This window comes from Protopterus annectens, chromosome 7.part0, assembly GCF_019279795.1.
Source record: "Protopterus annectens isolate FY-2018-M chromosome 7.part0, PAN1.0, whole genome shotgun sequence".
Classification (NCBI taxonomy): Eukaryota; Metazoa; Chordata; order Ceratodontiformes; family Protopteridae; genus Protopterus; species Protopterus annectens.
Genome location: NC_056739.1, coordinates 463198554 through 463210575, shown reverse-complemented (window position 1 = coordinate 463210575; position 12022 = coordinate 463198554). Strand labels below are relative to the sequence as shown.

Genomic DNA, 12022 nt, shown 5'->3' with positions numbered 1-12022 from the left:
CCATGCTTACCTCAGAAACATACTGAACTTCAATCAGGTCTGAACTCTCTTATTCAACCAACCAGGAAACAAAAAGGTGGTCACTCAACAGCAATATGGCTTTTTTCTGTGGCATGGCCTGGTGAATTCAGAGAAGACAGGGACCAAAAAGCAATCATTTTCACAAAGTCAGAAGCAACAGTGGCAATGAAGACAATGCTGCCAAAGGAACAGAGCTGGATGCATAACTTTGCTCTCCTTATTTCAGGAGTATTACAATAAAAGCAAACAGACATTCTTCAAATAGTCATTTCATAATTATCAATTTGTTTTCAAGAATGCTCAGTTTGAGTAAACTATATTTGTTAAAAAGAGGTCTACGTTTTGTTTCGTCTACTAGAATAAATCTTGTAGAAACCATCTCTTTGCAGAGTTATATACCTGTAACTTGAATTTCCATGTTATTCCAATATTAAGACTAATATGACCAATTAAGCTGCAGTGTGTAAGAAAATAGAGCACATTTAATCACCCACTACAATCAGCAGTGCCAGAACTTGAGAAGATTTTGAAACAGACACAAGGCATCCATTTAAATTTAACCAAAGAGATGTTATTAGAATGTGAGTTTAAAACAACTTGAATTGTTGTTCAGTATCAAAAATTACTCCAACATTGGCATCATGAACATGGACAAGAGAAGCAGCATTGGTATCATGAACATGGACAAGAGAAGTAGCACTGGCATCATGAACATGGACAAGAGAAGCAGCATTGGCATCATGAACGTGGACAAGAGAAGGAGCACTGGCTTCATGAACATGGACAAGAGAAGTAGCACTGGCATCATGAACATGGACAAGAGAAGCAGCATTGGCATCATGGATGTGGACAAGCGACGGAGCACTGGCTTCATGAACATGGACAAGAGAAGCAGCATTGGCATCATGAAAGCGGACAAGAGAAGTAGCATTGGCATCATGAACATGGACAAGAGAAGCAGAATTGGCATCATGAACATGGACAAGAGAAGTAGCATTGGCTTCATGAACATGGACAAGAGAAGGAGCATTGGCTTCATGAACATGGACAAGAGAAGCAGCATTGGCATCATGAATGTGGACAAGAGAAGGAGCATTGGCTTCATGAACATGGACAAGAGAAGCAGCATTGGCATCATGAAAGTGGACAAGAGAAGTAGCATTGGCATCATGAAAGTGGACAAGAGAAGTAGTATTGGCATCATGAACATGGACAAGAGAAGCAGCAGTGGCATCATGAAAGTGGACAAGAGAAGTAGCATTGGTTCATGAACATGGACAAGAGAAGTAGCATTGGCTTCATGAGCATGGACAAGAGAAGCAGCATTGGCATCATGAAAGTGGACAAGAGAAGTAGAATTGGCATCATGAACGTGGACAAGAGAAGCAGAATTGGCATCATGAACATGGACAAGAGAAGGAGCATTGGCATCATGAACATGGACAAGAGAAGGAGCATTGGCTTCATGAACATGGACAAGAGAACAAGAGAAGCAGAATTGGCATCATGAACATGGACAAGAGAAGTAGCATTGGCTTCATAAACATGGACAAGAGAAGGAGCATTGGCTTCATGAACATGGACAAGAGAAGCAGCATTGGCATCATGAAAGTGGACAAAAGAAGGAGCATTAGCATCATGAATGCGGACAAGAGAAGAGCCACGGTTATCATGAATTTCTTTGACTATCAGAATGCTAAGCTGAAAGTGTTGTCGGCTGGCTTGCTTTATGAAGAGGTCATTAAGAAACATTGATTGTGCTTATAGGCAGGAGGTCTATCAAGCAGAGTTATAATTTATTGATGGTTATATAAACCCAGAGCTTTCTGAATACATTAAAGTCCCCCCAGCTGAGACTGGCTATAACTGGCATTCATTGAGTTCCTAAAGATGTGGCCAGTCCCCTTTTAAAACAGAGTTCCTGTTTATTTTTATCAAAAACAAAAATATTTTTTTAAAAATTGGTGGTCTTATATTAGGGAGTCAAATCAAATGGATATCAGTAGTTATAAAAGTAATTCTATTTATGAAATACTAACACTGGCAGTTCTGATGAAGGTAACCTATCCAATCAAAAACCTGCTGCTGTTCCTGTATCCAGTCAAGAGGAAGATGCTGTTTTTTTTTCAGTAGCAAACAGCCAGGGAAAGGAGGTCTCCCTAGAGGTCTCCATGCTTACCACAGAAACATACTGAACTTCAATCAGGTCTGAACTCTCTTATTCAACCAACCAGGAAACAAAAAGGTGGTCACTCAACAGCAACATGGCTTTTTTCTGTGGCATGGCCTGGTGAATTCAGAGAAGACAGGGACCAAAAAGCAATCATTTTCACAAAGTCAGAAGCAACAGTGGCAATGAAGACAATGTTGCCAAAGGAACAAAGCTGGATGCATAACTTTGCTCTCCTTATTTCAGGAGTATTACTATAAAAGCAAACAGACATTCTTCAAATAGTCATTTCATAATTATCAATTTGTTTTCAAGAATGCTCAGTTTGAGTAAACTATATTTGTTAAAAAGAGGTCTAAGTTTTGTTTCGTCTACTAGAATAAATCTTGTAGAATCCATCTCTTTGCAGAGTTATATACCTGTAACTTGAATTTCCATGTTATTCCAATATTAAGACTAATATGACCAATTAAGTAAGAAAATAGAGCACATTTAATCGCCCACTACAATCCGCAGTGCTAGAATTTGAGAAAATTTGTGAAACAGACGCAAGGCATCCCTTTAAATGTAACCAAAGAGATGTTATTAGAATGTGAGTTTAAAACATCTTGAATTGTTGTTCAGTATCAAAAATTACTCCAACATTGGCATCTTGGCATCATGAACATGGACAAGAGAAGTAGCACTGGCATCATGAATGTGGACAAGAGAAGGAGCACTGGCTTCATGAACATGGACAAGAGAAGTAGCACTGGCATCATGAACGTGGACAAGAGAAGAAGCATTGGCATCATGAACGTGAACAAGAGAAGGAGGACTGGCTTCATGAACATGGACAAGAGAAGTAGCACTGGCATCATGAACGTGGACAAGAGAAGCAGCATTGGCATCATGAACGTGGACAAGCGAAGGAGCACTGGCTTCATGAACATGGACAAGAGAAGTAGCACTGGCATCATGAACGTGGACAAGAGAAGCAGCATTGGCATCATGAATGTGGACAAGAGAAGGAGCACTGGCTTCATGAACATGGACAAGAGAAGTAGCATTGGCATCATGAAAGTGGACAAGAGAAGTAGTATTGGCATCATGAAAGTGGACAAGAGAAGTAGCAGTGACATCATGAACATGGACAAGAGAAGCAGCATTGGCATCATGAAAGTGGACAAGAGAAGTAGCATTGGCTTCATGAACATGGACAATAGAAGCAGCATTGGCATCATGAAAGTGGACAAGAGAAGAAGCATTAGCATCATGAATGCGGACAAGAGAAGAGCCACAGTTATCATGAATTTCTTTGACTATGAGAATGCTACGCTGAAAGTGTTGTCAGATGGCTTGCTTTATGAAGAGGTCATTAAGAAACATATTGATTATGCTTCTAGGCAGGAGGTCTATCAAGCAGAGTTATAATTTATTGATGGTTATATAAACCCAGAGCTTTCTGAATACATTAAAGTCCCCCCAGCTGAGACTGGCTATAACTGGCATTCCTTGAGTTCCTAAAGATATGGCCAGTCCTCCTTTAAAACAGAGTTCCTGTTTATTTTTATCAAAAACAAAAATATTTTTTTAAAAATTGGTGGTCTTATATTAGGGAGTCAGTAGGCTATGCTAACAAAATTAAGGATACTGAAGTGACGGACAGTGATATTTTAGTTACTCCTGATGTCAAACATGTTACTTAACTGATAAAATGGTGCTCAGTGAGTTTTTTTACATGATTTTATCTAATAATCATTTTAGTTTTCAGAGACAAGCTCTTCATAAAGAAAAGTGATGGATGTTGCAGTTGTACCAAGTTTCACAAAGTCTATTACACCAGTGGGTGCATTATTTTTTTAATTCAGAATTGTTTACCTAATATAAATAGCTATTTTTTGTCAACAATATATTTTCAGTTGGTACATTTAGATTCTTATTCACCAACGTTATTACAAAAGATCTTAGCAGCAACATCTTGCTCCATTTTATTACCATGTGTCCTCCTTCCTGAAAAGAAATTTTGCTGTATTCAAAATTCCTTAGTTTGTGAGAACTACAAGAAAATTTATTTGTGTGTGTGTGTGTGTGTGTGTGTGTGTGTGTGTGTGTGTGTGTGTGTGTGTGTGTGTGTGTGTGTGTGTGTGTGTGTGTGTGTGTGTGTGTGTGTGTGTGTGTGTGTGTGCGTGTGTGTGTGTGTGTGTGTGTGTGTGTGTGTGTGTGTGTGTGTGTGCATGCGTAAAACCATTTAAATTGTAAAAAATGTAAGATGCCTGACATTTTCCAGATGTGAAGGAGCTTTTACATTTTAAATGTGTATGCATGTGTGTATGGATGTATGCATTCATTTATAAATAGGTAGGTGGGCTGGTCATTGGACACTTCAGCCACAATCCAGGCACAGTGGCATTTGCAAACAGTGTAGGTACAATATTAAAGATAATTCACACAGTGAGTTCAAAAAGATATGTTACAATGTAACTGTACAATAGGGCAGAAATACATGGTAATATATTTCCTTTTTACTAGTTGCTAGTTACTATTTATAAATATTAGAGAAGAGAAACCCAATAAAAATTTTTATATTTACAATGAGTATTTACATATTTATAGCCAATGCATGTTGTAGTTTAGAAGGAGGAAATCAGTACACTATATCATTACATTTACTTTGTTACATTATTAAAACTATCCTACTTAAACACAAGCTTGCTGTTAATATATGCTATTGTCACATATTTTTATTGATGCTGTGACGTCCAGCCAATATCTCGCCAGACTGCCAACAATTAAATGACGTCCCTTACTATCCTGGGTCAGTAACTAAGGAAATTCAGTCCCCACTACTGACTCCAATATAAGACTGTCACTTAAACAGAAGTAATATTTCACAATTTTCCCCTAAGAGCACAAAAGGAATGCACTCTGTTTTCTAGGACTGGACTATATTCCTCTGTCCACCCAAATGTATTTTCTTATTACACACTTCAGAGCAAAGTATCCCAGTTTAAGACTTCTGATACACTCACACTCAAAGTGAATTTAAATCTCGCACATCCAAACATTTCTGAGAAAGCCTGACACATATTTCCAGCTGCGTCTCTTTCCCAAAATAATGCAGTATCCCTGCCACCAATCAGAGGGTCTTCATGCCCTTCTAAATGGGGTGTCCAATTATAAAAATTAATTATCAAAATAAATGATAGCTATGACCAGAACAGCCAGGCCTTCAAGGTGACCTGGGGAGTAGAGAAGCACTCTCTAATTGCTAAAGAAAAATAATGTTTTTCAGCCACAATGTAAAGTAATGAAAAACATTTAATAATAAGTAAAATGATTACAAGATTATAAATCAATAACTCTCACTAAACATTAGAATTCGGTCATCAGAAATGTAAAATCAAACTGCAGGATAGGAGTCCATTATGCTAGAAATAATAACTAAGCTTTTCTTATTTAACTAAAGAATGCTGTCCTTGGTCTACTATAAGATACAGTAGGAAGGTCAAGGCAAGGTTACAGTTGTTTTTTTTTTTTTTTTTGTGGGGCGTTCTCTTTTCTTGGTGTCTGCTCAGAACTTGAAAAACTGCAGTTTCAACTGTCTAATTTCAAAATATAACAGCTGTTTAAAAAATATTTTCTGTCAATCAGCTGTTTAAATAATCTCTTAGCAACCAGGAACATTCTAATGACATCACTCACTGTTCTGCTGATTCTCCACAGTTTATACTTTAGAATGTCTCTCTCAAACATGAGCAGCTAGAAATGTATCAAAGCAGTGACAGATTCTATAAACATTCTGTTTAAACAGGAAAATACTCAACATTTGAAAACTTATTTAGATTTTCACAATTAAGCATGCTGATATACAATACAAGTTAATCTGAGAATATGCACAAATCTTCTGCCAGACATGCTAACACATATGACAGTGTTTTCAGTTTGTTCACATTTCTCCCCCTTATGACTCCAAAATGGTTTTCATGTTATCCTTGAAAACTGACACTTGAGAGATACGGGTCTACCTGGGAATATTAACCCACTCCTTATCTAGACAATCCATCCACATTGGCATTATTAACCCCACTGTGATGTTGTATGGTGATATCATATGTTTGCAATCTCAGACACCACCTCAGTAACTTGGCATTCTGCTTACTGACCATATTAAGCCATGTTAGAGGATTATGATCTGTGAGTACAGTGAATTTTCTCCCATAAAGATAGGGCCACAGCTTTTGCAATGCCCACACTATGGCCAAACACTCTTTCTCCACAGCTGCATAACACTCTTCTTTAGGTTGGAATTTATGTCTCAGATAAACCACTGGGTGCTCTTCCCCGTCTTCAGAAACTTGGCTGAGCACAGTCCCCACCCCATAATTCAAAGCATCTACCTGTACAATAAATTCTTTATTGTAATCTGGGCTGGCTGACACAGGGGGGTCTTCACAAAATCTGTTTTAGTTTTTGGAATGCCTGTTCACAATCTGTGGTCCACGCTACCTTGTCCAGTTTATTCTTCCTAGTTAGGTTAGTAAGGGGTACAGTATGTTATTGTAATTGGGCACAAATTTCCTACAGTACCCCGCTGTACCTAGAAATGCTCACACTTGTTTCTTAGTAACAGGCACTAGCCATGCTTGGATAGCTTCCACCTTGACAGGTTCGGGCCTAATTTTACTACTTCCCACTCTGTGTCCTAAGTAAGTGATCTCTGCCATACTCACTTGACACTTACTAAGTTTAATGGTTAATCCTGCCCTACTTAATCTATCCAAGACTTCCCTCACATGTTGGAGATTTTCCTGCCAGGAGTGGCTGTAAATAGGGATGTCATCCAAGTATGTTACAGCATATTTCCCTGCTCCTACCAGGATGTGGTCTAGCAGCCTCTGGAAAGTTGCTGGAGCATTTTTCATTCCAAAAGCCATCCTAGTAAATTCATACAGTCTGCAAGTGGTTACAAAAGTTGACCTTTCTGTTGCAGCAGAAGTCAAGGGTACCTGCCAGTACCCCTTAGTCAAATCAATAGTAGTCAGATACCTAGCCCCACCCAGCTGTTCTAGGGCTTCATCTATCCTCAGCATGGGGTATGCATCTGACTCTGTGCAACTATTTAATTTCTGGTAGTCTATACAGAATCTCGCATTACCATCCTTCTTTGGCACTAGCACTACTGAGGAAGCCCAAGGACTGTTAGACTCTTGAATTACCTCCACTTCTAACATTTCCCTTATTTCTTCTTTCAGAGTCTGCTTCACTCTCTCAAGTACTCTATAAGGAACCTGTTTAATAGGTTTTTGGAGGGGTCTATATTAGATAAACGAAAGTTTATGTAACCAAATGCTCACATGAGCAAAAATCCAGAAACTTAAACTGCAATTGTGGGGGGCTGCGCTCCCACACCCTCTGCTAAATATATATTCTGACTCGAGATCGCACTACAGTGAGGAAAGGGCAAATATTCCCATCTTCACTGTACCACGATCTTACAATTGCGGTTTCGAGTTCCACAATTTTCGCTCATGTGAGCGTTCAATTAGATAAACTTTTGTTTATTTAATATAAACCCTTTTTGGAGTCCTGTGTCCACATGGTGCTGCACCAAGTCAGTATACCCAGGTTTCCCTGTGAACATATCACCAAATTCCTGCAAAACCATATTTATCTCCTAGACTTGATTAGGAGTTAACTGCAGTGAAATAGTGATCTCTTCCACAGAGGTGTCAATGCTAACCTCATCCAAAAGATCAATTACCACATCCCTTTCAGACTCTTCTTGACATCCACCTAAAATGCTCAATACTAGGGCCTCTCTGATGTGATAAGGTTTCATCATATTCTCGTGATACATTTTGTGCTCTTTTCTCCTACCTACCAAATTTACCATGTAGTTCACATCAATGAGTTTCTTCACCACATTCAAAGGGTCCCTCTCAAGTTTCTTGTAATTTGTTATTTCTAACAGGAACAAGTAGCATCACCTTCTCTCCCTCAGCATACTCTCGGGCCAGAGTATTCCTATCATGCCACACCTTCTTTTGTTGTTGAGCCACTGCTAGGTTCTCTTGAGCAAAAACCATGAACTCCTTAAGTCTTGTCCGAAAGTTGAGAACATAAGCCACAACAGACTCTTTATGAAATTTACTCTCACCTTCTCACTCATCTCAAATTAAATCTAAAGCCCCCCCACCCTATGTCCACATAACAACTCAACCTGTAGATTCCTGTGGTACAATAACAGATGGGGCAAAGACTTGTCCCACTCCCTTTTGAACTGGTCTGCAAATGCCCATAGCATAGTCTTCAATATAGAGTTTAACATCTCCACAAGAGTATTAGTCTAGGGATGGTAGGGGTAGTCTTTTGATGTTTCACCCCACAATGCTTCCACAATCAAGTCAGCAGGTCTGACATGAATTTGGTTCCTCTGTCAGTCTGTATTTCCCATGGAAAACCTACTCTGTTGAAGATTTCTATCAAAGCATTTGCCACCTTCTCTGCCACAATAGATGACAGAGCCACTGCCTCAGGATATCTGGCAGCATAATCAACTACCACCAAGATGTATTTCTTAACTGTAGAACTTGGAGTACGCAGGGATTCCACATTGTCCAAGGCCACTCTCTGAAACAGCACTTTGATAACAGGCAAAGGCATTACTGGAGCCTTACCCTTTGTCCCCTACTTTACCAACTTTTTAGCACTGTTCACAAGTCCTACAATATCCTACTACATCCCTCACAATCCCGGGCCAATAAAAAATGTTCATAATATGTCTCTTAGTATGTCTTATGCCCATATGACGTGAGAAAGGACTGTCATGCACTATAGCTAAGAGTGGCAGACAGTAAGCTCTAGGCACTACCAACCCATATCACTTCACCTTCTAGCCCATCTCCAGGAGCCCATTCTCTGTACAGCAAACATTTGTTCCAGTATACAGACTCCCCTCTTCCTTGAGCCTCAGGTGCCTCATTAGCCATCTCCCTCAAGCTTTGTAAAGAAGGATCTGTAAGTTGAGCCTGTCTCAACTCTACCTTCGTGACCTTTCCCAGCTCCCCTTCCACAGGAAGCCTAGTCACTTCTGACAGCTGTGCCTTGCTGTTACTCTGGGATCACCACTCACCTCCATCCTCACAGTCACCATGCCCAAGGGAACATCAGTACCCACCAGCAGCTGTGGCTTACATTCAGACTTGCTGCTACCAGATAGCACCTTCTCTAAAACAGCCACCATGCCAGTCCCAGATTCAGGTATGAGATCTTTCTGGGTCTGTTCCAGACTACTGGACCTACATGCCTTTCTCCAAGTCTGACTGCATGCACACAAGTTACTGCATCATTAAAGTCATTCCCTATCAGGACATCTGCAGGAATATCCTCAACCACACCTACTTGCTTGCTTCTTCTTCCACCCTCTCTGTCAAGATGAACCCTAGCCAAATATATTTGGAATGGGGTACCTCCCAATGCTCTGACTGGAGCAGACTGCCCAAGCAAGTACTGCTCTTCTCAAACCACTGCAGGCCTCACAATGATTATATCAGAAGCAGTGTCCCTCTTAGCAGTTACTTGTTTACCATCTACTAAGATAGGATATCATTTTGGTGATAATTTGGCACCCAGTTGTTTCTAAACAACTTACCACTGGCAGTTTGCCATCAACACTTGTTGGTTCCCTCACCGTCTGTTTCTCACCTTGCCTCAATGATCATTTAACTGCTGTGTTTCCCCTCTGGTTACACTTGAAACATCTAATCCCTAACCATGCACTTGGATTACTACTTTCCCCCATTACTGGTGTACTCTGTTGGACTGGTTTAGACTGCCCCCCCCAATGGATTCCCCTATTTCCATGTACAGCACTGGGAATCCCTCTCCTCTGCAGTGGTGCTCTGCTGGCCAAATAGCCAAATAGAGATCGCCTTTTCTCCCCATCTCCTCTGCAGAGTTGCACTCACAGTCTGCTAACAAGACTCTCATGTCATCAGGCAAAGTACTGAGGGCTTGTTCCCTCACCAAAAGGTCTGCCAGTCCCTCAAAAGTGGTGACCTGACACCCACTCATCCATCTGTGAAAGTAATTACTTAAGTCAGCAATAAAATCATATATGCTTTCATCTGCCTTGTGTCTGTGTTAACAAAACATTTTCCTATAAGCTTCAGATAAAGGTTTGAAACAGTTAAGCAAGCAACATAACACTTTTTAATAATTCAAACAATGTACACCATTTAACTTTTCTACAGCCTGAACAGCTTTAGCATGGAGTAAAGGAGTCAGGAGCAATCTGGCAATCTTTCGGTATTGAGATGGGCCCTTTAGGGAGTGAGAGGGGTTGAAGTTGGCACTGAATTGATCTGCCAGGGTATGGCAATATCCTTGGGATCAGTATATTTAATGGCATTCTGTTGTAGCTCAGAGCAGATCTGAGCATTGCCATTTAGATCCTTGACATAGCTATAGAATGCCTATAGAATGTTTTCTTGTTTTCCATTGGATTTTTTTTATCATGTGTCCACACATCTGTTGCTATTTTGTAATGTCATTGTTTGAAATATCAGTCTGATAAAATCATTAAACTGCATGAGACATAAGCTGAAGATTTCTTGTTGAGAATTGCTGCCCTGACAATGAAAGCTTTACAAACTGTACTACTAGATCTCTATGCTTACTTTGTTGTTTTCTTCAGCTTTTTTGGCTTCATTTTTCAAACCACTACAATTTATCTTATTGGGTTAGCACTTTTTTTCTCATTTTAAGGTAGTTATCGAACAAGTCAAGCCTTTCAACATGTACTCCATTCTTGTCAGTGTCATCCCTTCTTCCACTTATACATATTTGTAGTGCTCACATGCCATTTCCAAAAAAGCATCATTTACAACCCTTTTTCCCATTTCTGCTCATGGGGATGGGATGCCACTTCAACAGTGACAATCATCTAGAACCCCAAAATTGCTGTGCAGTCAGCTGCCAGTCTTACGTATGAGGAAGGCAAAAATCTGTCACATAGATTTCTGTTCATGAAGTCAACATTTATGTCATGGACCCAGCGCTTTCTGTTCCATTTTTCCTGATGTTACCTTTCCCTGATCAGGTTTGCTATTACTCCAGTTATACTGCCCGACTACAATTCTGGCATGTATTTTGATATCTGTTACATGGCATTTCCCCTTTTTGCACAGTTATGTGACCAAATTATATGGACGTAAAGGGGTATGAGTAGCATGGAACCAACTTCTTTTTCAATCTTTAATTCACCAAGTTACTAAGACTCGAACCCGAGTTGATGGCACCTAGGCAGAAGGGGGTATAGGGGTAAAATAATGCATTTAATTTTTTGTGGATTAATCAAAGAAAATTAATTTTGATCCTTTAGGCTTAATTTGTTTCTAAGTGGCTTTGTGGATCTCTGTTACTCAGAGTGGAATCATGCAGATATATATACTGCCACTGATATCTCTGATATATGTACACTCGATATGTTGTATTTTATTGGATCATAATGCAGTGCCTTCAAATTCACATTTTTAAAGAAAGATAAACACTAATACTTGGTACTGGATTACATTTTGTAGCTTTAACTTTTAAGGCTGTAAAATATTTCTGCAAATTAATGAAATCATTATTTTCTTCTGTACTGATTGAATCAATGTGCTATGCATTATCTTTTGCAGGACAGAAGAGGTTTAACATGACACAGCCAAGTCTGAGCAGTAGACAGCTTCTTTCTGAACTGAAAGCAGGAATAAACTTACGACCCATCCACCAGTCAACTGGTGTCACGACTGTGTTCTCTGGCAGTGGCAAAAATGTAAGGAACGCCCTTTAACCTATAGTGCTTGT

The 12022-nt window shown here is 39.7% G+C and overlaps 1 protein-coding gene across 3 annotated transcripts in view; it reads left to right on the top strand.

The window, feature by feature from the left end:
* LOC122806542 (espin-like) overlaps positions 1–12022 on the top strand; it is a 484803-nt gene that overhangs the window by 447862 nt on the left and 24919 nt on the right. For all 3 annotated transcript variants that reach the window (XM_044077044.1, XM_044077045.1, XM_044077046.1), the window contains one exon: positions 11854–11990. In XM_044077044.1, coding sequence (XP_043932979.1) covers positions 11854–11990 — 137 coding nt within the window. The remainder of the gene's footprint in view (positions 1–11853; positions 11991–12022) is intronic.